Raw genomic sequence first — 27,684 nt, 5'->3', positions numbered from 1 at the left:
TAACCAGATAACCCCAAACACTGTGACATATTTTGGATAGACAGAAACAGTTTTCATTTATTTCACTGAAACCAATTTGCTGAATAAATCCGGCACATTATAATTTGTTCATCCAAAAATCAGGAAGTGGTTTCATTAGAGGAAAAGTCATCAATACTGAAAGTTTGAACACCACCAAATGATGTATTCTATAGCTGAAGCACAACCATAGATACAAATTACTCTGCCAGTCAGAGCAAAAATCATTCCTCAGGTAAGTTAAACAATAAATGGTTAGATCATTCATTCAGTGAGGTAAACAAATCAACTACTGACTTGATAAATTATACATTCCATTTTTTAATAACCCATTAATTATCCTGACAAGTTTCTTTACTTAAATTGAGTAAACTGATAATTAAATATGGAAATTTTATATGGCTTTATCAACACACAAATGAAGTCAGTTATTCATCAACGTGGCAAGCAAAGAGCACGTAACCTCTATTCGGCGCATGTACACACCCTCATTAAAAGACTACCTTCCCAACCAGCGAACCAGGTACTAAGGGTCGGACGATCGGGGCTCCATCGTCAGATCAGTGTCTAGGTTCAACCAATCATAATGTGGATCTGGCAATTGTAAAGGTGACGTGGTTACCACGCATGTTTTTACCCTTGTCATTTCCATTCGAGAGCTGGTTGAAGCACGGTGGTCTACATTCTATTGGCTTCAATTCTGCCTCGATTACCGTGGCGTGTACTAATACCTATTGCTGTACATAGTGTATATAGTGTACATATTGCTGTTTATACTTGGTGAAGGATAATACAAGTTAAACTTTTTCTGCTGTGTTCGATTTGCTCCCTTTACACCCAGGATAACAGGCCTTTGAGAACCTAGGTTGTAACAGTCAACGTAACAATTATGTAAATAATAAATGACAATATTAATCACCGGATGTTCTGATCAGTTAAGTCAGTCAATTAACTGGCTGGACATCCGGTTGATCCAACTTCAATTTATGTAAATTACTGACAGTCAATTTTACCGTCTTTTTATCAGTTACAGCAGTCAGTCACCTTGAGACCTGCATCAGTCATTCAGTGACTAAGTCACTCTGCAGTATATCAGTCAGACCAGTTACAACACCCTAAACAATCAGACAGAGGATCGAACCTCCGCTTTTGCAATACAAAATTACAGTATAAAAACACAAAAAGAATGTCTTACCTTAAGTTTGCGCGATTCCGTCTCGTAGACCTCCATAATGAAGCTCTGAGGAAGACCGCCGTCGTAACCCTCGTCACAGCCAACCTGAACGGCATCGATGTCCTCGTTAAGCACTGTGCAGTTCCTCAGTGTGTCTGGTGGCCCTGTACACACCACCCAGGATGGTATTACTGGTCTTGTGGACCTATTAGAAGTATGTGGTGGAGGCTGCTTGTTGAGAAGGATGTGAAGGAGTAGTAGGGCGAAGAGGCGAAGGAAGAAGAGGAGGTTTAGGAAGATAAGGAGGAGTAGAAAGAGGAAAAGGGAGAAAGAAGAGGTTAAGGAGCAGGAGGAAAAGGGTGAGGAGGACGAGAAGGAGGAAGATGTGGAGGAGTATAATGGGGAAGAGATGGAAGAGAAGAATTAGAAAGAGGAGGAAGAGGAAGAGGGGCAAGTGCAGGAGAAGGAGGAAGAGGTGGTAGAAGAGGAGAAAGAGCAGGAGGACGAGGTAAGGAGAAAGAAGCGGTGGAGAAGATGGGAAGGAGGAGGAGGAGGAGGAGGAGGAGGAGGAGGTGGTGGTGAGGAAGAGGTGGATGTGGCAGAGGAGGAAGAGATGGAGAAGGAGAAGGGTGGATTGAGGATAGATTTACTGTGAAGGTTCATGAAATTGAGGGAAAGAGACAGTTTGGGTCACACTTGGTGCCACTGACGGAGACTTACATATAAATTTGGTTTCCGAATCTTTCCCAGCAGAAGCTCTGTAGCTCAGTGGTAAAACATTGGGCCTGTTAATCCCAGGACCACGGTTCAATCCCCCACCCATCTTTCTATTTATTCATATATATATATATATATATACATATATATATATATATATATATATATATATATATATATATATATATATATATATATATATATATATATATATATATATATATCATTATTGTCAGCAACCCGGCCGTCTCCCACGAGTTAGGGTGATCCAAAAAAGAAGAAACATTTTCACCATCACTCACTCCGTCACTCTTGCCAGAGGGGCGCCGATATTACGGTTCGAAACTTCCAATATCCCCACCTCTCCTTCAGTGTGCAGGCACTGTACTTGTCATCTCCATGGCTCAAGTCCAGCCAACCGATTTCCCTGAATCCCTTTATAAATGTTACATTATTCACACTCCAACAGCACGTCGAGTCATAAGATCTAATTGCCTCTACTCCTGTCTAACACGCTCACACACTCTTGCTGGAAGTCTAAGCCCCTCTCACATAAAAGCCTTTCCTTGGACGATCCCTACCCGCCTTCCCTGTATTACTGATTTATACGCCATGCAAGTCATTCTGTTTTGTTCCATCTTCTCTAAATATAAATGGTGACAAGTAAGTGTAGGAAAATCAAACAAGGAAAAGCGGTATTATCAATTGATTAACCGTAAAAAGAAATGATAAAGAATAACTGTTTAAATTTAATTAAAAAGTTGGGTTTTATCATAACAGGATTAGTAAAGATCCAGCATAACATCTAACTTGTAAGTTGAATATAACAGGGAAGCTGTGGATTTAACATCACCACTTCCCTACTGTCCTAGTACATCAACTTCTAAACATTACAACATTACACCTGTAAATTTAAAATGAAGAAAAAGCAGATTGGAAGACCTTACTTGCAGGAAAGATCTTGAAGACACACGGCTCCCGCTGCTGCCCCACTGAGTTAGTAGCCCAACACAGCAGAAAACCGTAGTCCATCTGTGTGTGGGGCGTGTATGTCACCTGGTGAGAGAGGGGAACACCAGGTGTTAGTAAGAGGGAGGGATATTTTAGCTAGACGAAGAGAGATGTTAGTGAGAGAGAACAATATATTAGCCAGAGTTATAATGGTGTTAACAAGGAGGATGTTAGGGAGTGGGAAGTTGTTACATAGGGAGGTTAATGTTAAGAATGAGGGTACACTGGAGTTAGGAAGAGGGATGTGCAAGACCAAAAAAAAAGTGTAGAGAAAGATAAAGGGAGAGGGTGCTAGCGAAATGGAGGAAGGAGTAAGACAGTGGAAGTTGTTAGGGAGGAGGAAGGGTTAGAGTGAGGGAGGGGTGTTATGGGAGAGAGGGAGAGAGAGAGAGAGAGAGAGAGAGAGAGAGAGAGAGAGAGAGAGAGAGAGAAGGGTGTTAGGGAGGAGGAAGATTTTACAGAGCGAGAGAAACACGTTAAGGAAGGGAGAAAACTCTTATGGAGAGAGGGAGGGTGATAAGAGGGAGAGGAAGGAAGACACTAGGAAGAGGGAAAAACTTTTCAGGGAGAGCAAAAGAGGTTTTAAGGAGAAGGAAAGGGGAGTTAAGAAAAGGAGGGAGGTGTTAGAGAAAGGGAGGGAGGTGATGAGGAGAGGAAAGGAATCAAGGAGAGGGAGAAAGATGAAATGGTGATCGATTGTGATGATGAAAGCGAAAGAGAAAACTGAACAAAACTAAATGCTGATAAGCATACACGTGAGGTTTTGGGTCCTGTATATCACACCCGAGATTATTTGCTAACGTTGTTGAAGAAATTGCAGCCAAACAGATTCAGTGTTCTTCCTTCCACTTTTATATTTTATCTAAAGCAACAGTTTAAATTATCTCTGATATATATCGCCACTCAACCTTTCCTGTTGATCCTATCTGTGTTGAACAATTTATTATCCTGTATGTGACGTTTAGAAGGCATTTCTTCATCTTTCAGGATGAACCTGGTTACTGTTATAGAAAAATATCTACGCTTCCTGCACATGCAATTAATCTAACCTCATCTATTTTATATCTAGCGTTACTACTATTAGTATAATAGTTACTCGCTACCTTCTTCGATCTTTCTTTCTGTCTTTCTATGTAAACCAATTCAGTTGCTTTTATTAGTACCACTATAATGATAATGTCTTTTGAACATATCCCTGAGGTATCTTGGCAATTTTTGCAGCTTTCATCCCTCATGCTGCAACCTATTTGTTTCCCACACACACACACCCACATCAGTTTAAAGTCTTAGACAAGTCTGCAATAGCCCCCTTGACAGAGTTGGCTAACGCTACCACCCCTGCCCCAGAGAGATGCATCCAGTCCCTTGTATATATCATGTTTACTATAGAAATTGTCCCAGTTGTCAGTGAATAGGGCTGGAAGTTTTTTACAGTACTTGTCTAGCCAGCAATTTACACCAACTGCCAAGGCAACCATTCTTTGCTCACTCTTCTTCTAAATAAAATGCTACTTATGATTTGGATCCATCCCTTAAACCTAATTAGTTCTATAGGTGATCTGTAGTTATCTAGCAGCTCTTGTCTCCTGTCATTTCCGATATCATTTCAACCAGCACTGAGACAGAAACTGGGGTTATCCCCATTACCTGACATGATATTATCCAACTTGTTGACTACGTCACCAACACCGGCTGTCTCACCTTCTTAACTCTGTCACAGAAAGCACCCTCAATATATCTTACCGGTGAGTCACCGACCACAAAGATATTCTTACCTTTAACAGTTGAGGAGTTAGTGTTATCTTTAACCTAACTGAGTATTGAAGTTCATTTGTCCTGGAGAGCAGAAAAGCAATTTCCTACCTCCAGATCTTCTCTTTGAACTTTTCCCTCACCCTGATGTTTCTCTTTTATACTGGACACCACTTGCCACTTGTTACGGCTGCCAACCTGTGCCGTACTGCTATTAACCTGTTTCTCTTCAGTAACCATATTCACCTAGAATTCATTGTTATAGTTTTCCTGGCGAATTTTTAGTTTCTAATTTTTCTCCTTGAGAAGCAGATCCTCCTCCTTCAGCGAGCGCCTTGAACTCAAACTGTAAAACACTACAGAAGGAAGCCATCGTGCTCTATAACACCCCACACTAATCACCCAAGACAGCTCAGGACCGGTAGCAACCTTTTGTGACCACAGACCTCAGTGAACTCCCATTCCCCTACCACCATCAAATATATAAAAAAGTGACATTCCTCCTTCAAATCAGCACCATGAACCTCTGCACTGAAATTCTACAAAAACGGTGGCCAATGTAATTTTTTTTTAACCTGTTCAGTGAGGTGTGAGCAATATTATAACATTACATCACAGTAGATCCTGGCATACCAGTCCACATCACCACTGACTAGTACCTAGTAAAGAGCGACTAAAGTCTCCGGGGTTCACACCTGTAATAACAATCGCCCTCCTGGCTTATAAGTATACACACACAGCAGAGTCTTTTTTGTCCTCATAGCTGTGAAAAATGAGGAAACAGACAGTTGAATGATGATGATCCACTCAGTTGATACAATTACTGTAGTTCTCGTTGTTTCAGTCATGACCTCAGTGAATAATGACAAATTATGGGTATCTTTTGGAGTGGGTAACATATTTCGCTGCATTGCAAATCGTTCTATTGTGGCTTCACGAGGTCGAAAAGAGTCAAAGGCTTTAAGCATGTTTCACAGCCACACAGGATGTGACAGAACTCAAGAGCAGCATTGCTACAGTTACATGACTTCCCTGGAAAACTATAAACTATCACAGCTGTTATCATAGAATGATTTACAGTGATTTGGTAGCACAGAACCAGCAACCTTACTGAAGTTATCGAGGCTCGACATTAGTTATTCATTAAGAAATCTCGCTCTATAGATTTTGCTCTAACAAGATATGCGCTTATTCATCACATTGAGCAAGCAGCCTTGCAAGACGGACTCTGCTGCGATCATTTATTAATTAAGGGACACATGATACTTACCATCAACAGATGAATAGGTTTGGACCAACCCTACAATATGATCAGATTAAGCGAAGATTAAGCGAAGCCGTGCAAGTACTCCTCAGATGAGGTTGTAAATAATGGTGCTCATGAAGCCTTTAAAATGTAAACGAGATCTTGAATGCTCAACATTATGTTATTATGACGGAACTTGGGAAGTGTACTTGAAGTGTACTTGCATCCTGTGTTTTGTTCTGGTTGTATACCAGATCTACAAAAGCGCAATTATTCGTTAATTTTGTTTCATCTTCGAACATATCTGTTAGTCTGTCTGTCTGTCTGTCTGTCTGTCTGTCTGTCTGTCTGTCTGTCTGTCTGTCTGTCTCTGTCTGTCTGTCTGTCTGCCTGTCTGTCTGTCTGTCTGTCAGTCTGTTTGTCTGTCTGTCTGTATGTCTGTCTTTGTCTGTCTGTCTGTCTGTCTGTCTCTCTCTCTCTCTCTCTCTCTCTCTCTCTCTCTCTATATATATATATATATATATATATATATATATATATATATATATATATATATATATATATACATACATATACCAACATAGCACAAGATGTTTAATATCTACTAAGAGCACATAACTGTTAGTAAGGTTGGTATCTACGTAAGAGGAGACTGAACTTAGTCTCTTAACTAACAATTCCTCGACTGTGTTGGGCGTAATGGGAAGCGTTTCTAATGTTCCCGCTAGACACTTAACACTTTCTGTCACGATGATGACGTGGTCTTCACCGTGAAGGAAAGTGTCGAAAGACATACAATCATTCATTAGAAAAGTGGCCGCGTCCCATCAAAATAAATGGCATAAATAAGGAAACAAAATCACCATCATTCACTCAATAGCTACTTTTCCCGAAGTGTGCAGAGCCAGGAATTTAAATGACTCTCAGAGCTGCAACATCCTCACTCATTACTTTAAATTTTGATATAAATTATCTATGTAAAATGTAGCATTTTTTTTAAATTAATTTACTATATTGAGTTTTCTGATGATTTTATCCCATTAAATGCACTTGATTTTTTTTTTTCAAATAAATTTTCAATGAAAACTTTCATAAACCAATGAGAAACAAATTAAAAGAAAAACTTCAGTGGGTTTTTTGAAGTTCCGAGCTCATGGTCGATTAAAACATCTCTTTACTTGAATGAATCCCTCGTCAGATGGAGAAAAAAGAAGGATTAGAGTGATTGGAAATTCGTGAAGACGCGGGAAAGAAAAGTGGGTAAAGACGGTTCATGATGAAGCCGAGACAAAATAGTGAGCAACAGATAATGGGAAAGAGACGGAAGAAGGAGGGAAGGAAGGAGGGAGAGAGAGAGAGAGAGAGAGAGAGAGAGAGAGAGAGAGAGAGAGAGAGAGAGAGAGAGAGAGAGAGAGAGAGAGGGAGAGAAACAGAGACAGAGAGAATAAAGCAACCCCTCTTCCCCACTCTCATATACCCTCACCACAACAATCTCTGACAGAAGCCACTGAATTCAACAAACTGGAGAACAAAGTCTGACGAAGAACTCGAGAAGTATAATTTTTGGGAGAGTGAAGAGAGTGAAAAAAAAACATTTAGAACAAGTTAGATAACACTTCTAACAATGTACGTGTATGTCTGGCCTCTCTAACATTCGTTCGGTCTTTTTGACATTCTATGTGATTAATCTATCTAACGTTCTATGTGATTAATCTATCTAACATTCTATGTGATTAATCTTCCTAACATTCTGTGTGATTAATCTTCCTAACATTCTATGTGATTAATCTTCCTAACATTCTATGTGATTAATCTTCCTAACATTCTGTGTGATTAATCTTCCTAACATTCTATGTGATTAATCTATCTAACATTCTATGTGATTAATCTATCTAACATTCTATGTGATTAATCTTTCTAACATTCTGTGTGACTAATCTTCCTAACATTCTATGTGATTAATCTTCCTAACATTCTATGTGATTAATCTATCTAACATTCTATGTGATTAATCTTTCTAACATTCTGTGTGACTAATCTTCCTAACATTCTATGTGATTAATCTTCCTAACATTCTATGTGATTAATATATCTAACATTCTATGTGATTAATCTTTCTAACATTCTGTGTGACTAATCTTCCTAACATTCTATGTGATTAATCTTCCTAACATTCTATGTGATTAATCTATCTAACATTCTATGTGATTAATCTTCCTAACATTCTGTGTGATTAATCTTCCTAACATTCTATGTGATAAATCTTCCTAACATTCTATGTGATTAATCTTCCTAACATTCTGTGTGATTAATCTTCCTAACATTCTATGTGATTAATCTTCCTAACATTCTGTGTGATTAATCTTCCTAACATTCTATGTGATTAATCTTCCTAACATTCTGTGTGATTAATCTTCCTAACATTCTATGTTTTTGTCTGGTCTTTCAAACATTCTATATGTGCATGCTTGATTTTTCTGACGTTCTCTGTGTATGTTTTGCCGGGCTGTGGCTCGTACGTTGGTTTGTGTGCAGCCAGCAGCAACAGCCTGGTTGATCAGGCTCTAATCCACCAGGAGGCCTGGTCACAGACCGGGCCGCGGGGGCGTTGACCCCCGGAACTCTCTCCAGGTAAACTCTCCAGGTAAACATTTTCTGTTTATTTTTAGTATTTCTGACATTCTATGCATGTGTTAGTTCCTTCTTATATTCTTGGCGCACATTTGGTCTGATTAACATTCTCTATGAATGTGTATTATTCCCAACATTCTTTACTTATAATAAACCTTTGACGAGCTTTGAGAGTTTTTCTATTCCCACAGTCCCGTCCTGGGCCAGGCTGCCCGCGTAGCATCCCTTGTCAACCAAGCTGTTGCTGTTGGTTGCCCGCTGGCCAACAAACCCATCACAGCTTGGTTGATCCACCACTTGGTGGAGGTATACGCACAGTTTTCTCTTGAAGACTTCTACACTTGTCCCAGCGATGTTCTACCTTCTGGTAAGATGTTGAATGGTCTGAGACCACAGATGGTAATACCAGACTCTACGATCTTCTGGTAAGATGTTGAATGGTCTGGGACCACAGATGGTAATACAATGCTCTTCTATCTTCTGGTAAGATGTTGAATGGTCTGGGACCACAGATGGTAATACAATGCTTTTCTATCTTCTGGTAAGATGTTGAATGGTCTGGGACCACAGATGGTAATACAATGCTTTTCTATCTTCTGGTAAGATGTTGAATGGTCTGGGACCACAGATGGTAATACAATGCTTTTCTATCTTCTGGTAAGATGTTGAATGGTCCGAGACCATAGATGGTAGTACAATGCTTTTCTATCTTCTGGTAAGATATTGAATGGTCTGGGACCACAGATGGTAATACAATGCTTTTCCATCTTCTGGTAAGATGTTGAATGGTCCGAGACCACAGATGGTAATACAATGCTTTACCATCTTCTGGTAAGATGTTGAATGGTCCGAGACCACAGATGGTAATACAATGCTCTTCTATCTTCTGGTAAGATGTTGAATGGTCCGAGACCACAGATGGTAATACAATGCTCTTCTATCTTCTGGTAAGATGTTGAATGGTCCGAGACCACAGATGGTAATACAATGCTCTTCTATCTTCTGGTAAGATGTTGAATGGTCTGGGACCACAGATAGTAATAAATTGATCTTTTATTCTAACTGAATGTTTGGTATTTCTAATATTCAGCGCTTGTTTCACTTATCTAACATTTTATGTATTTGTTTGGCTGTACTGATACTCTGGGAATTTTCGGTCTTTCTAACATTCGATGTACATGTTTAATCTTTTTAATCTTCTAAAAAATATGTACGATTTTTCAAATTTTTTAATGTGACTGTTTAGATTCCCTTTATAACATTATATAAATATGATGGTCTTTCTAATATTCTATGTATATGGTTGATCCTTTTATCACCAGTCTTCCTCAGCGTTCCCATCTGTTTTCATCCTCATTCTCATCACCAGCAGATCAACTGCTTGTTAACTAGCACTGATCACCCCTCAAGGAAGGTTCCTTGATGTTGGTGAGGGGCTCTTGATTTAGGGAATTGGATCTGTGCTCCAGTTCCCCGAATTAAGCCTGAATGCCTTCCACATCCCCCCCCCCCAGGCGCTGTATAATCCTCCGGGTTTAGCGCTTCCCCCTTGATTATAATAATAATAATAGCACTGATCAGCAAATGAACAACTGCTTGTGAATTACTACTTCTAAGCATCAGAACACCTGCTTGGCTCCTGACTCTGCTCACCACCTCAACACCTGCAACAACAGATCACTTGCTTCACAACGTCCTCTTCTCACCGGCAAGTACGTATCTCTGAACAACTGATTCTATTTATTTTTGACTATATATACACTGAGAGTTACTTTAATCCTTATATAAGTGATTAAACAATCATTAACAAATGAAGGCCCCCAAGATGATCATTGTTTAGTTGAGAAACAATCCATTTACCTTGTTCTTTAGGTAATTACGTGTTTGGTAGTTAACTGCTATATGACCCTCGTAGGTTTAGCGCTACTTTTTCATTATAATAATTGGCAATTAACTATACTAACCAGCAAAAGATCTGTCTGGCGAATATCTCTCCCTAAATTGTATATTCACTGAGAGGTGTTTAATTTCTGCTGTAGAAACAAAAAAAAAATATCCTTGAGAAATATTGTACAGGTGAACTGCAGAGTAAATTAACTTTTCTCGAGTATTCAAGCGGATTCACACAACACTGATTCTCACGAACCCGTGTTTTTTTTTTTTTTTTTACACAAATCAGTTTTACAGGGTAAGAGCTGTAAAGTAATAAGACACAAGTGCAACTAATGTGACATTGTATTGTGGCAACGTTTCGCTCTCCAGGAGCTTTGTCAAGCCGTTACAAAGAGTACATGGACACAGAGGGCATATATAGGCTCAGAGTGAGGTGTAATACTAGTGGTAGTAGTTGTAGTAGTGATATAAGAAGTAGTGGTAGTAGCAGTAGTAGCAGTAGTAGTAGTAGTAGTAGTAGTAGTAGTAGTAGTAGTAGTAGTAGTAGTAGTAGTAGTAGTAGTAGTAGTAGTAATAGTAGTAGTAATACAATATGTTAGAACAATTAACTTGCACATGAGTAAAGGATATAAAAGCTATTACTTGGGAAACATAAAAATAGGTTAGACAAATATTTCTATTGGAGGCTGGATAGAGAAGGCCTGTTTCAGTGTTCATCCTCTATAATGTGCTTGTGATGGCAGGGTTTACTGTTTTCAGGAGGATTCTTGCTAAGACTTCAGAGATGGTGAAGCTGCCTTTGTTTTGTTTAATTGTATTAGAAACAGCTGTAAGTGAAGATTCAAGGCACTTGCGTCTGCGGAAATTAGTTTCTTTGATCACTAGCTGGCCGTCCCTGAACCTCATGAGTTGATTGGTGGAATTTCGGTGTTGTACACAGGCGTTGTTCAAGTTATCGTTCCTACATGCGTAAATGTGTTCATTGAGGCGGGTGTCGAGGATTCTTGCTGTTTCACCTACATAAATCTTGTCGCAGCCTCCACAGGGTATAGTGTAAACCCCTACATTGACTGGTTCGTGGTGCTTGGATTTTGTTCTGGTTAGATCCTTTATCGAAGTGCTGGAAGCGATGGCGACTCTGGTGTTGTAGTCACTGGTGTTGAGTATGACGACTCGACCTCCTTTGTCGGCGGTGGTGACGATAATGTTTCTTGACGAGGAATGTACATACATTCACCAAACCTTCACTGATTTACACTTTCCTTCCTTTTTCATAAAAGACTGCAAGAAAAGAGCTCTTCAGATCATTAATTCTCCACGCACCAACACCACTCCCAACAAAGTTATAATTCTTCCCAACAGCCAGGTTGCACTGAACGTTTCTAAAGTACTTTCACAAGCTAACACAAGAGTCGTCATCGCTTCCAGCACTTCGATAAAGGATCTAACCAGAACAAAATCCAAGCACCACGAACCAGTCAATGCAGGGGTTTGCACTATACCCTGTGGAGGCTGCGACAAGATTTATGTAGGTGAAACAGCAAGAATCCTCGACACCCGCCTCAATGAACACATTTACGCATGTAGGAACGATAACTTGAACAACGTCTGTGTACAACACCGAAATTCCACCAATCAACTCATGAAGTTCAGGGATGGCCAACTAGTGATCAAGGAATCTAATTTCCGCAGACGCAAGTGCCTTGAATCTTCACTTATAGCTGTTTCTAATACAATTAAACAAAACAAAGGCAGCTTCACCATCTCTGAAGTCTTAGCAAGAATCCTCCTGAAAACAGTAAACCCTGCCATCACATAGTCTCTCCTGTTAATACTACACATGCACATTATAGAGGATGAACACTGAGACAGGCCTTCTCTATCCAGCCTCCAATAGAAATATTTGTCTAACCTATTTTTATGTTTCCCAAGTAATAGCTTTTATATCCTTTACTCATGTGCAAGTTAATTGTTCTAACATATTGTATTACTACTACTACTACTACTACTACTACTACTACTACTACTACTACTACTACTACTACTACTACTACTACTACTACTACTGCTACCACTACTACTACTACCACTATTACTTACATCACTACTACAACTACTACCACTAGTATTACACCTCACTCTGAGCCTATATATACCCTCTGTGTCCATGTACTCTTTGTAACGGCTTGACAAAGATCCTGGAGAGCGAAACGTTGCCACAATAAAATGTCACATTAGTTGCACTTGTGTCCTTTTACTCTACGTATTGTCGGTAATTCTACCAACTTTATTACAGGATAAGAGCTGTTATCTTGCCTCATATCAAAGCCCAGCCCTGTCTGAGGTATACTACCATCCCTCTGGGATGCGACCCACTACATCTGACCAACACCCAGGCACCCACTTAATGCTAGGTGAACAGGGATAGCAGGTGTGAGGAAACATGCCCAACGTTTCCTACTGTGCCGGGATCGAACCACTGACACTTAGTATGTTATGTGAGTGCGCTGCCAACCTAGGCATAGTAGTACTTCTCTATAGGTCTATAGTAGAAAATCATGCTGTCAACCAACTACCAGTCAGTTCAGCCCAGCGAAATAAGCCAGATAAAATTTGTACATGTATGTACTTGCGTTTGAGCAAGTACATACAAGTACTTGCTCAACACCAGAATTATGTACACTATGTAGTGTTCACAGTTCAGCTCAAGATAACCATATAACTGAAGAGGGTTATGGAGAATTGCGAAATATGAGAGCCCTCACTGCTACAGCAGTGTGCCAGCTGAAGGTTAGTGAGGGTCTGCTAGGCTTAAGCGTTTCATAGAATGAGGTAATTGCTCAGCAAAACCACTCTCACTCTGCAACGTCAGAATGCTTGAGCACCTTGACTGCCCCGACCCGTCTAAAGAAGTCGACTCGGCACTCGATGGCTCAGGTTCAGCTTATTTTTAGCTGGCTGAGATGACCTGGAGTATTGTGGTTTTGTATGATGTGTGTCGAATACAGAGAACACTACATCATTACAAAGCAACACGGTAGACAGCAATGCAAAATGTGCCCTACTGGTGCACTAGGCACACACCTCACCAACTCCCTTTGCTTACTAATACAAGACTTGTCTAGGACCTTCCTGTGCCTATTATCAGAAGCCCTGACTAACAACTATTCCTGGTTACTAGCAAACAAGTGCTTACCATACTAAGGGTCAAATTGTTGGTGATGTGAGCCTCGGGGATGTCAGTGGTAGTCACTGTGTTGTTGAACACCCAGCTGAAGGTCACTTGCTGTGGGTGGGAGTCCACGTCACAGGTAACGTTAACCATCTCGTTGTGAGCGACACCGTACACCCAGCGCTGCCCAGGCTTGCACACAGGCGAGTCTGCACAAGAACAACACACAATTACCACATATGAAATGGAATTTACATACGTGAAGCTATTTAAAAATTAATAAAAGAGTGAGTCGTGGGATCTTATTATATTTTTCCACTTTCTTCTTTTTCATTTAATATTTATTCTAACTTGTTGTTATTGTAACTCGGAGTTGCTGCTTTGAGAGAAGATGTGTTCATAGACATGCTTGGCGACAAGCATTAGAAAAAGAATGATGCTGGTGTCAAACTGTTCCTTGATTCGGGTGTAGCTGTCAACATCAGGTCAAATCTTTTCCATGGCATATAGGCTTGCATGTTGCAATGTTAACAGAACCATCAAAAATCCAAACTCTTCTCGGAGATTCAACCACCATTTTATTTTAACTAATGGGTGATTAGTTAACATACAGATTTCTAGTGGTCGACAACATCGAAGTGACTTGAGACCTGATTGATTTCAAAACAATGGTGGCTCGAAGATTCTCATCGATCTCACCAATTGGAATGATACACAGATAACTCGTTCGTAGGAGAGTGAAGCTTAGGACGACTTTAAAAGCTTATTCTGCTATGCGGATTATTTGTATATTGTTTCAGTTACGGTATTGTGCCTTGGAATGTGGAATTGTGGAATGATGTACCTCTCTGGGGCATGTGATTCAGAGAAAAAGAACTGCCTCCCGTCCTCTGAGCGCATGTAGCATCGACACACATTCAATGTACGAAGATCCAGGAATTAAAAAAAGTTAGAAATGTTTAGGGCAAAAGAAAGAGACAAAGAGAGAGAGGGAGTTTGCTGTGCAACAAGCAGCAGGTAATAGGGTAGATGCATTTAACTTGGAAAAGCAATAAAATTTATGCCCAGATTTTTAGAAAAAGACCCAAGCTAATTTTTCTTGTTTGAAATGATTGCCAGATCTCAGGTTTCAGACACATCTTCAACCAGTCAGGCAACCATTTGTTCCGAACCTTGCAAACTGTACGCTTCACATCACACGATGAACAGAACAAAGCTATGAGAAAAAGGCAGTCAGAAGACTTTCAGATAAATCATGACTCCAGCATTTTCTCTGTTCGTTCGTGATTCTGATTAGTAATTGATGAACAGCGTAAACTCTGATGGCTGGTTACTGTTTAGATCATATCATGGTTTCTGTGAATAAAGTTACAGCTAATACAAAGGCAGACGTCTCTTTGTCAGCGTTCGTGCCTATTCTGTCTAAAGGGGATCACATGCCAGCTGACAGTAACTCGTGCAGAGATAATAATGTTTGCTGAAGAATTCTCGCACACTGTAAGTAGCGGAAGAATACAAAATCATGTTGGTAATGATAGCAGTAGAGATTTGAAACTGAAGGACAGCACCTCCCTGGTTAACTTGATATGATATCCACTCGTTGTGACGGTGGAGGGCGATGTTCTGACGGTGAAGGGCGATGTTGTGACGGTAAAGGGCGATGTTGTGACGGTGAAGGGCAATGCTGTGACGGTGGAGGGTGATGTGTCGACAAGTCAGCTTGTATGTGATGCTCTTCCAGAGGTCTCTGCTGAGCCTTCTAACCAACCACTCTGTGGTGGATGGTGACTTAGCACTAAGACACTACCCATTAACGTCCCTTGACTTCTCAAGATTGTCAATGATCTCCATAAAAATAGCCAGTTGAACTTAAAGGTAAACATATTGGTCTGAACTCACTTATCATTCATTAATAGTCATCATCATAATAATAATAATAATAATAATAATAATAATAATAATAATAATAATAATAATAATAATAATAATAATAATAATAATAATTATTATTATTATTATTATTATTATTATTATTATTATTATTATCATTATTATTTTTATTATTATTATTATTATTATTATTATTATTATTATTATTATTATTATCAACACAAATAGAAACAAATAATAATTAATTTTTGTATTATATTTCCTGAAGTACTGAACTATTAGGACATTGAGTCAGATAATCACCAATCAGTCAGGCTGTTTGTGCACTGACAAGATCCTCTATAAGAAGGAAGAAGGTGAAACCATGTACTTACACTTAACCTGTAGCAGGATGGGTGTTGATACACCTTGACCCTCAACATTGGTTGCTCTGCAGGTGTAGCTGCCCGAAGTGTACCTCTCTACTCTCTGTAGCACCACGCTCATGTTGGACACAACCACACCACTGCTGCTGCTGCTACTGGTGCTGCTGCTGCTGCTGCTGCTGCTGCTGCTGCTGCTGCTGCTGCTGCTGCTGGTGTTAACTCCAAGCTGTTTACCCTGTGAGGGCAAGACCAGGCAGGGTGTAGTGTCAGGAAGACCAGGCAGGGTGTAGTGTCAGGGAGACCAGGCAGGGTGCAGTATCAGGGAGACCAGGTAGGGTGCAGTATCAGTGAGACCAGGCAGGGTGCAGTACCAGGGAGACCAGGCAGGGTGTTGTGTCAGGGAGACCAGGCAGGGTGCAATATCAGGGAGACCAGGCAGGGTGCAGTATCAGGGAGACCAGGCAGGGTGCAGTATCAGTGAGACCAGGCAGGGTGCAGTATCAGGGAGACCAGGCAGGGTGCAGTATCAGGGAGACCAGGCAGGGTGCAGTATCAGGGAGACTTCTTAAATTCGAACACACATTAGTGGTCTTCCTATATAATGAGAATTTAAAACTCCTATCGACCTTATGGATCAGAACATCTAGTTCAACTGAGAAATTAAATGAGCAACTAAGATCACAAAGTCTAGGTTGGAACTCAACCAAACTCTTATCTATCGGTAAATATGTTCGTAGATTTCCCAACTGAAGCTTATCGTTACGTATTTAATGTTACTCACGTTGTGGTACCAGAGGACGGAGGTAGGGGCGGGAAGGGCGTTGACAGAGCAGGTGAAATACACGTCCATACCTTCCTTGATGTCTTGCAGCTGGAGACGTGAGTCCAGGTTGATGTGCACCTCAGGAACGTCTGAAGAAATAGGTGGTTAATTCTGAGCTCAGGAAACAGGTGACTCATAGGGTAGTGGCAGTGACTTTGATTCACTACCTTGAGACCTGGGTTATATCCTGACGAAGGTGAAGACATGGGACAAGTTTCCTTGCACCTGTTGTCATTCTTCACGTAGTGGAACTAAGGAACAATTGTATTAATCGACTGTTGTGGGTCGCATCCTAGTCAGAGTTAGATGCTCTACTAAGCCTTATTGTTCCTGCTGTTACTGGTCACATAGCTAAAAATTGGCACGTGGAATTAGTTAATTGTTGTAACAACCGATGTTTGGTAGTGTGACTTAGATAAAGCTGGGCTTTGAAATGAGCTGAGGTAGGGTAAGAGATTTTAGCTTGTAAATTAAACTCAGTAAAAAAAGTGTCTAGTGTAATGTATTGGCTGAAGCTTCCCTGCTTATGCTTCTGTTGGTATTACCAGTACAACATTTACATTTTTTCCGAAATAAACTACCCACTGCATGTACTAATTATTTTTTTATTACCGGTAATGATAGTAGTAGTACCCCTTATAAAAGTAATATTTAATACCAATCGAAACTTTAAAGAATGTGATAATATTATTCAAATATTTATAATCAAAGAAATGCATTTAATCTGTTGTGAGAAGTACACATCATCTTGCTACCATACTACACAAACATCTCAGTTTTTTTTTTGTTTTCTTAATCGTTCATAATATTACAGTATTCATTTTCATCTTTATGGGGATGTGGAGAAGAATCTTTCATCTGTAAGCCGTGCGTGTCGTAAGAGGCGACTAAAATGCCAGGAGCAAGGGACCAGTAACCTGTTCTCCTGTATAATTCACTAAATTGAAATAAAGCTTTTTAATGGTGGGATGTTTGAATGGGCATTGATGTAGTACAGAAGATGATAAAGAGTTGATTGTAAATGTTATGAATGAAAAGAAGCTGGATGCTGTACCCCTAAGCGAAATGAAGCTCAAACGGGGTAGGTGATTTTTCAATGGGAAGAAATAAATGGGATTAGGTTAGGTGTATCTGAGGGAACCAGAACTAAAGAAGAAGCAGTAATTTTAAAACATCAGTTATGGGGGGAAAAAATGGAATATAAATATATAAATTCAAGGATTGTGTGGATTAAAACAAAGGTGGGATGCGAAAAGTGGGATATTTTAAGTGTTTATGCACCTGGGGAAGAGAGGAGCGTAGAGAGAGAGAGAGAGAGAGAGAGAGAGAGAGAGAGAGAGATTTGTGAGATTTTGGGGTTTTTGAGCTAAGTGAGAAAGTAATTGTTGTGGGTACCTACCTACATGCTAAAGTGGGAGACACTGATGTAACTGGTGTAACAAGTAAGCTTATAAATTTCAGGTGTACTAAAAGGTTAGGTAATAGGTAATACTTATATTAAGACAAAGAGGATAAATAATAAATACATGAGATGATATAGGGCATAATGACAGCAGTTAGGTTAGACTATGAATTATTATATAAAAGATTGATGGATAGACTTCTGGAAGTGCATGATTTTAGAGGGGCAACAGATATATCAGACCATAATTGATCATCGATACCATGCCTAACCCTTCTAGGGTAGGGTAGGTGCCTGAGCCCGAGCCTTTAGCTCATAAGACTGTCATTCCCATTAGTCCCCTTGGGGCGGGGACGGCAGACCAGAGAGGCCTAGCTTGTGGCTAGGCCTGGGGACAGTTGGTCCCAAAGATGAGGAGGTACTTGTGCCTCCTCCCATGGGAGACTTAGGTCTCAGACACTCCCTAAAGAGGGAGCCATGTCCGGGCCACCACTTGGAAAAGGCCCGGGCCGGGAGAATACCAGCTAATCTTTAATAATAATAATAATAATACCATTATTTAGTTGTAGCTACAGTGAAAGTAAGATGAGGTACAAAGAGAATGACATCAGTGAGTAAGAGGGTAATGTAAGCTTATAAATTAACAATAGGAGGAGGCAGTGAAGGTAAAATAGGCAACTGTTGGGAGAAAGACGGGCTAGAGAGAGTATATGTAATGGGAAGGAAATCAAAGAGGTATGGGTTAGATTTAAGAATGCAGTGCTGAAGTGTGTAGAAGAAATTTGCGGATATTGGAGGATAGATGCAGGAGGGAAGAGGAGCTGTTAGAGGAATGACAAGGTTATGCCATTGTTCTTATAACCACATACTATATTCTTAAGTATCTTAGTGTCTATTTTTTGCGTTGAAAATTATTTTGACTGAGCAAACCACATTGTAACCACATTACCCAATGATTAGCAGCAAGTGTGCTATTTTTTTTATTTTTTTCCACAGTGTGGTCCGTGGCTAGATCATCGTAACACATCCCTCAGGGTTACAGGTCACACCCTGTGGTAACCACTTGTTTACTGACACGCTACAGTCAGTCCTGGTGTCGGATGCATACGTCGACCGTGCACCTTGTACAGAGAGAAACTATGCTATGCTTGCTGACTCATTCTATTCACGTCATACCACTTGAGTCGTCTTGCCTACGACTCCCAAACATAGTGGCATTCTCTAGTAATGACCGCCTCAACTGGCATGACTGAATATTTTACATTACAGTGGACCCCCGGTTAACGATATTTTTTCATTCCAGAAGTATGTTCAGGTGCCAGTACTGACCGAATTTGTTCCCATAAGGAATATTGTGAAGTAGATTAGTCCATTTCAGACCCCCAAACATACACGTACAAACGCACTTACATAAATACACTTACATAATTGGTCGCATTGGGAGGTGATCGTTATATATGATAATGTAACATTGAGAATTTATCCAGAGGATTTATAGACCTGTATTAAACCAGTCATGTTTCTGTCTGTTTTTTTCCCTGTCTTCCACTATCATTTCCCAAGCATTTAATTGGCAATCAAGGTATGACATTTTCAAACGTCAAAGTTTTTAAGTACTGCATTAATCACTGCTTTGTGACAGTGTTACAAAATGCACTACCTCGCTGCTACGTCTTCTCGTTCATTCGGGAGACAAGTAACTCTAAATATCCCCTAACAGCAGCTGGCGAGTATCCCAGCTGCTACTATGTTTGACCTGTAGAATATAGGTTAAGAAATTTGTGTCATTGTGATGTAAATGGTTCAGAAAACTGACAAGTTGAAGAATGAGGCACATATCCAACATTTGTTAATCTGGTGTTATGTACAGTTACTTTAGGCATCGGTCTGAATGTTGTGTGTGTCGTATTATTAAAACACCAAGTGACTGTACTAATTACTGTACTACTCTTTTTCCTTCTATCTGGCTGTCGCTAGGAAGTAATTCATGGGAGTTACTACAATCATCCTACGACAAGTTTCCCTGTTACTAGTATACGTTGTTTTTAGAATTTTCTTCCACCTCTACACTGTTCCTACATCTCAGATTAACTACAATGTTCTTATACTATATAGATTACTCTTGCTGTTCATAATGCTGCTACGCCTTAACAAAAAAAAAAAAAACTGAAAGATAGCCTACAAATCACCCAGAACAAAATGGTGAGATTCATCCTGGACCTGGGCCCAAGAGAACATGTAGGCCAGGATGAATTACAATAACTGGATATGCTGAATGTTGAAGACACTGCAAAACAACTGAAGTTAAATCACATTTACGAAATGGCTCACAAGAAGTGTTCACAATATCTTGCTGCCAAGTCTGTCAAGGCTGGGAGCCAAGTATTAGGGAAAGGGAGCACAACATTGTAGTATCCACAGTCAGTGGTCAGGCCTCATAAGCCTTTTATTGTACAGCAATAAAGGAGTGGAACGGACTGCCTGCACATGTCAAAGCCTGTCATAGCATGAGCCAGTTCAAGAAGAGAGCCAAAAAGTACCTAATGAATGTAGCGGTAAAAAAGGGACGAGAGTGATTTCTTGTATAACTAACATACATGTACCTATTACTGTGATCTGATCCTCTCTTTAATGTTAATATAGATCAGTTGAGTTACTTAAATGTTTTAACTTTTAAAATTTAAAATAAAAAGATATTACAATGACCCCAAATAGAAGTAAGTCGCTTTTCTGACTTTTTGGGGGGTTATGCTAGATAATCTACACATATGCTGCTATGTATGATAATTGATGCACGTGTGTTTATGTGTACCTATACCTGAATAAACTTACGTCACACATCCCTTCCAGGATTGTTATTGGTTGGGCTTCCAGCCTCCTGTATATAATACAGATACCTATATTAACTAATTTAAGTGTTAATTTTCTGCACTCAGCATAATTCTATATCTACTGATAAGAATATCAAAAAGTTGTTTAAATGGAAAGTTAGCGATTTTAATTTGTAAAATTTTTAATCTCTTGTTATGTATGCATAATTTTTTAATCATAATTGACAGTGTTGAAGGTTTCTAGATTCCGTCCACAAGACACACTGAATTATAATAATAATAGTGATTAATATTAGTAAAAAATATTAGTGAGATACAACAGCGCTTAACTTAATCATCCACTGGGGTGTAGCTACTGTAAATAATAGGTTTATTTTAAATACACATGCGCTTATATTAGCAACAAAATAAGTAAGAAAGAAAAAGATTAATTTTTTTTACAATTTCCGAGAGGTGTATAACAAATATATTATGTTGATATAATCTATAGTTGAATAATTCAATAAGTCAAACACTAACTCTCATTTGTGGAGACGTTCTCCAGTTTTTTTTTTTCTCCGCGGAAGACAATTTGGTTACCAAAATGGGCACAATTTAAAACCAAGGGACAGATTCTTTTGCGGGAAACATATCAGCATTGAAGGTACGAAGCCATAAGATACGTTCTCTAGTTACAACACAAAAAAAAATTACAAAAATTGCATCTACACGGTCGATACTATTCAGAATTGTTGCATTTTATCAGAATAAAGCGCCATATTGGTTAAGGTTACATATTACCTCAAAACTAAAGTGGAAAACTGCAGTAATTTAGTACTTTAAAAAGTATAACATTTCGAGATTAAAGAGAGAGAATGGCACCTGCTTAGTATATTAACATTAGCAACTTTCTTCTACATACACGAGTGTTGAAGATTCTAAGCCGATTAAGAGTCTGAAATTATCGACTGGACACCAATTATGTAAATAGTCAGCGTAAACAGAGAAGAGAGGACCTGCACTTGCAGGTCATTCAGAAGAAGAAATACCTGTTAATTAATTCATGAAATATAATACTAACCATTTCGAAATTATATTTAACAAATTGGTTCCCACATATTTTCTTAACATTACTAACATTTTCCTAAGTTGGATTAACCGGTGTTGAAACGTTGAAGCCGATCAGAAGAGGCTTTCTAAAGTTATTGTGTGGAAGCCAAACTCAGGAATGATCTATATAGAATGCATCAGCGGGAACGTGAATATGCTAATTATTTCATGAATCTTCGTCTAATTAAAGTGCAGAAAACTTAAGGTTGTTTCAGTAAGGAATTTTTAAGTTACAAGTGAAAGTATTTAAAGAAGTTAGTGAAAGGAGAAAAAAAGTCAGAATGTGTCGATTCTGAATAAATCAAACGAAAATATCTTTTTGAAAACGCCACAAAAACACGAGTTTTCAATATTTCTCAGTTTTATTCCAATTAAAACCTCTTCAGTTCTAATAAAAATAATAATTTTCTTTAATTTTAATAGGCCAGTTCATAATGCTTCTCAATAAAATTTGGAAACTGGCTTCTACCCCGATCAGATTCTATAAAAAATAGTTCCCATTGTACCTTAGCATAAACCTGCGCTTACATTCTCTGGTTATTACTTGGTAACCCCATTGCCCCCATTGCATCTTCCTGCTTCTTCACCCATAAGCTCACTTGCCTCCTACAACCTTGCTCTCACCTTTCCTGAACATGTTCACACTCATTCACACAATGATGGTTCTATATCTCTCGATGTTCTCAGTCATGCGGCTTTTTTTTTTACCAGTGGGAAAACCCCGATGACATTTACTAGAGCTGCCTAATATTTTCACAGCAGTTTACTGCAGTTTTCACTGCTGTCATACATATTATGACTGCTATCTTTGTCATTCGTCGTTCTTTTCCGACTCCCAAAGTGTATTACAAGCTGTCCAGACATTCAGCTGTGCTCATAATGTTGTGCTTCATACACAGTATTGGTTATGTCACATTTACGAAAGTCTCCAGATTTTGCACAATTTCATCAATTCCAGCTTTTTGTATTTTTCTTTCATTGCGATGACAAGTTTTCACTTACAAAAAATCAAACTTATGGAATAGTATCTAGTCCATAAGATGGATCAACTACTGAAGATTGAAACCATTCTAAAGAGGATTACTTAAATATATTTAACGTGATGAAACATGGTAAAAATATAATTACTGTTTTGCAAATAGTGTTCATTTTCTCTCTCCGTCCTCGTCAAATTAATATGTATTGTTTTGAAATATCTGAAGCCAAGCAGAAGAGGCTTTTGAAGGTTATTAGACTAATTCCACTAAGCTCAGAATCGGCTTTATAACATTGATCATAGGAAAACTATATGTGCAAAGAGTGGTATAAACCCTTTACTGTGTGTAGTGATCCAGCGTTGAAATATAAATCCTTTACTGCGTGTAGTGATCCAGCGTTGAAATATAAATCCTTTACTGCGTGTAGTGATCCAGCGTTGAAATATAAATCCTTTACTGTGTGTAGTGATCCAGCGTTGAAATATAAATCCTTTACTGCGTGTAGTGATCCAGCGTTGAAATATAAATCCTTTACTGTGTGTAGTGATCCAGCGTTGAAATATAAATCCTTTACTGTGTGTAGTGATCCAGCGTTGAAATATAAATCCTTTACTGCGTGTAGTGATCCAGCGTTGAAATATAAATCCTTTACTGTGTGTAGTGATCCAGCGTTGAAATATAAATCCTTTACTGTGTGTAGTGATCCAGCGTTGAAATATAAATCCTTTACTGTGTGTAGTGATCCAGCGTTGAAATATAAACCCTTTACTGTGTGTAGTGATCCAGCGTTGAAATATTGAAGCCGACTAGAAAAAGTATTTTGATGTCTAACTAAAGTCTGGGGAAGAAATTACAGAAAAATAAACAAATCATGCAACCACTTAAAATTACCCATATGGGGACGCTTAATAACCCAACCAACTCAAGTTCTAATAATATTATATTCTTTTCCAAGCCAAAGGAGGGAAACCTAAAGAAGAAACACATTCATCATCACTCGTTTAACAGCTCCCTTGTTAGGTAAAAGGAACAAGTGCAACTAATGCGATATTTTATTGAGGCAACGTTTTGTTCTCAGGAGTTTTGTCTCGCCATATTAGCTGCACTTGTGTCCTTTTTCCTAACATATTGTCGGTAATTCTACCAGCATTATTACAACACTGTAATGATCCTACGAGCTTAACATCCCTTCATCTCATTCAGAGTGCAGATGCTCTGCTTGCCACACCGGAACTCAAGTCTGGTTAACCAGTTTCCTAGCACACACTCCAACAGCTTGTCAAATCTTCTGTCTTCCCTCACGCGGTTCCAACACGGCCACATGTACTTCCATGATGATCAAACCCCTACCACTCAAAAATCGCCTCTTCAACTTCCTTTCGTGAGATAACCCATACCATCCATCCATCCTCCCTGGGTTTACAACCCTCTGTTCATCCTATTTTGCTAATTTCTAAGTAACCAGATTATCTTTGCAACAACCCTCTCATCCTTCACTTGAATTATTTCCTTCGTTTATTCAGCCGAATATTAACAAGCCCCCAGACAAGACATCTTGACCAGTCTCCTCCTCGGTACGTCATTTAAAGTCCATCCATCACACCCAAATAAAAAGAAAATGAACAACATTGATGAAAACCTAATTGTACACAAGTACTTTATATATCCTCGTTTATTAGGTGACAATCCTCTTCTTCGAAGACCCATTCATCATTTTGCCCATATTGATATTGCGTATATGTTATCATAAAATCATATTATATATATATATATATATATATATATATATATATATATATATATATATATATATATATATATATATATATATATATATATATATTGTTGTTAGTGGCATTTAATCTGCCTAGAGCTAATGTTTTGTAGTAAGTGTACTCAAAGAACCTACAGTGGACAACGAGTTTGGTGCCATCTTCGAGTGATGACTGAAGCAGTCCTGGAGTTTCTGCTCTGCAGGAGAGGTAGCGACCCTGGTCCTCAGGAGTGGCCACAATCACCACCTTGCTCTCAGTAACATTACCGTTGTCGAGTAGTCTCTCGCCGCTTGATCTAAGTGGCCGTCCATCCAACCACCAGCTTACTGTGGGTGAAGGCCTCGCCCCAACCACGATACACACCAAAGTTACACCCACTCCCGCGGAGATTGGTCCATCAACACCTATGAGGTCGATGGACATGGGCGGTACTGTGGAAGAAGTTAAGTGAGTGATGTAGTGAGAGGAGTTTTATCTGCACAAATAACCCGTATGTTGAAGAGAGAAGCTTATGACGACGTTTTGGTCTGACTTGGATCATTTACAAGCCACACATGTAAATGGACCGAAACTGACCGATACGTGGTTATAAGCTTCTCTCTTCTATGTGCGGGTTATATGTGTGTTGTTCCAGTCAAGATATTGTGCCTTTTTGTTCTTATAGGGCTGCATACATGTGAATGCAATCTTGTCCTCTAAATCTGTAGGAGCTCCATGACAAAGTAACAGAAGCGAGGCAGGAGAGAGAAAGGTGCGTGGACTGCTTATTCTTGGACTGCAAGAAAGCATTTGAAACGGTACCTCACAAGATACTAGACAAAACTTGAAGAGCAGCATGAAATGGACTAAAGCGGATCGAAGAATACTGAAGGAAAGGAGAAAAATATTTATCGTGGAAGAGATGCCAACACAGGAATGCGTAACAAGCCATGTCCTGATTGGGTCACTACTGTTTCTGGTATATGTGTGAATGATTTACCAGAATGACAGTCATATGTATCCCTATTTGCAGATTAAAAATCAATGAGGACACGGGAGTGATAAATTTAGATGTGGGCAAACCGCAAGACTGATCGGATAAGTGATTACTTAAAGTCATCCCCAGCAAATGCGAAACTATGAGATTTGTGGATGAGGTGGAAACCGAATGAAGACTTGGGGAGGGAGTCCGCAGACCTAATTCAGGGGAAAACACCCAGGTGGTGAGCATTATTTTTATATTTTTTTATTAACACATCGGCCGATTCCCACCAAGGCAGGGTGGCCGGAAAAAAAAATTTCATCATCATTCACTCCATCACTGTTTTGCCAGAGGCGTGCTTTACACTGTAGTTATAAAACTTCCACATTTACCCCTCCTTCAGAGTGTAGACACTGTACTTCTCATCTCCAGGACTCAAGTCCGGCCTGCCGGTTTCCCTGAATCCCTTCATAAATGTTACTTTGCTCACACTATAACAGAAGCGCGCCAACTGATTAAACTTTTCAGTAAATTCTCATTTAGCAAGCCTAAGAGTAGCATGAAGGAATCTAAAAAAAAGTGGCATTCACGGCTCATCTGATAAAGCATGTTAAGAAACTGGACAAAATACAAAGCGTATGGATTGAAACTATTCATAGAACTTCGGAAAATGAGTTACTTAATTTGTCGAGAAAAGTGGTAGGAAGAACCAATGAACATAAGTTCATGACATACAAAATACTTAGAGGACTTGTGATGGGGTGTACAGTGAGAGACTGTTCGATAGGTGGAGTGCCATACGGAGGTTAAAGACACAGATAAGTCACAAGGACGAAAGTATTTCTTCAGCTTCAGTATATTCTGCAAGGAGAGTGACCTAGCCCAAAAGATATTTGAGGCAGGATCCACACATAATTTTAATATCAGGTATAACAGGGCCAAGAGGTTAGGATCATCAAATTAAGAGGTACGCAAAGAGCTAGGAGGCTAGTAGCATCAACTTAAGAGGTAGTGAACGAGCTAGGAGGCTAGTAGCATCAACTTAAGAGGTAGTGAACGAGCTAGGAGGCTAGTAGCATCAACTTAAGAGGTAGTGAACGAGCTAGGAGGCTAGTAGCATCAACTTAAGAGGTAGTGAACGAGCTAGGAGCATCAAACTAAGAGGTTGCCAACATGTTAGGAAGCTAGTAGCACAGCTAACGAGGCAGGCAACGAGCTAGGAGGCTAGTAGCATCAACCTGAAAGGTATTCAACAAGCTAGAAGGCTAGTAGTATCAACTTAAGAGGTAGTCAACGAGTTAGAAGGCTAGTAGCGCCAACTTAAGACGTAGTCAACGAGTTAGGAGGCTAGTAGCATCAACTTAAGAGGTAGTCAACGAGTTAGGAGGCTAGTAGCATCAACTTAAGAGGTAGTCAACGAGTTAGGAGGCTAGTAGCATCAACTTAAGAAGTATATAACATATATAGCGTACATAAGTTAAACATTGCATTCACAAATAGATGAACATGCACAACTCACAAGTCATGTCAATAGTGACAGCAGCGGTAACAGGGACAGCAGACTCAGCATTGTTGGCCTGACATATGAGTGAGTGATGGAGGTGGTGACGCTGGAGTGACGGTACTCTCAGAGTGTTGACCACTTCCCTGGGTCCCTCCACCACCTCCCCAGGAACCTCAGAGTGGCCCGACCACCACGTCACACGCGGCGCTGGCCGACCTGACACAAAAATATTTAATTAGGAACAAGATGACAATGCAAGCAAAAAAATACTGATAACAAACATCAGTAGTAAAAAAAACAACGAACCCACACTGCTAAAATTTTATGTTATTCATGGAAAAAAACCTAAATCCCTTAGGGCGTCATATTTTTCTAGGTAACAGGATGCAACAAATATCAACAGGTGTAGGAACTCTTAGTGTATACATACCTAGAGGTATATAAGTGCGAGAT

The 27,684-nt window shown here is 39.5% G+C and overlaps 1 protein-coding gene across 1 annotated transcript in view; it reads right to left on the bottom strand.

The window, feature by feature from the left end:
- Window positions 1-27,684, bottom strand: part of LOC128693318 (contactin-2-like) — a 189,294-nt gene that overhangs the window by 29,569 nt on the left and 132,041 nt on the right. The window contains exons 4-11 of the mRNA XM_053782942.2: window positions 27,247-27,447; window positions 24,901-25,197; window positions 16,633-16,781; window positions 16,432-16,433; window positions 15,879-16,018; window positions 13,629-13,823; window positions 2,857-2,976; window positions 1,214-1,356 (exon numbers count right to left, since the gene is read on the bottom strand). Of these exons, the coding sequence (XP_053638917.2) occupies window positions 1,214-1,356; window positions 2,857-2,976; window positions 13,629-13,823; window positions 15,879-16,018; window positions 16,432-16,433; window positions 16,633-16,781; window positions 24,901-25,197; window positions 27,247-27,447 (1,247 nt within the window). The remainder of the gene's footprint in view (window positions 1-1,213; window positions 1,357-2,856; window positions 2,977-13,628; window positions 13,824-15,878; window positions 16,019-16,431; window positions 16,434-16,632; window positions 16,782-24,900; window positions 25,198-27,246; window positions 27,448-27,684) is intronic.

Source organism: Cherax quadricarinatus, chromosome 90, assembly GCF_038502225.1.
Source record: "Cherax quadricarinatus isolate ZL_2023a chromosome 90, ASM3850222v1, whole genome shotgun sequence".
NCBI lineage: Eukaryota > Metazoa > Arthropoda > Malacostraca > Decapoda > Parastacidae > Cherax > Cherax quadricarinatus.
This window is presented reverse-complemented; position numbering and strand designations above follow the sequence as displayed.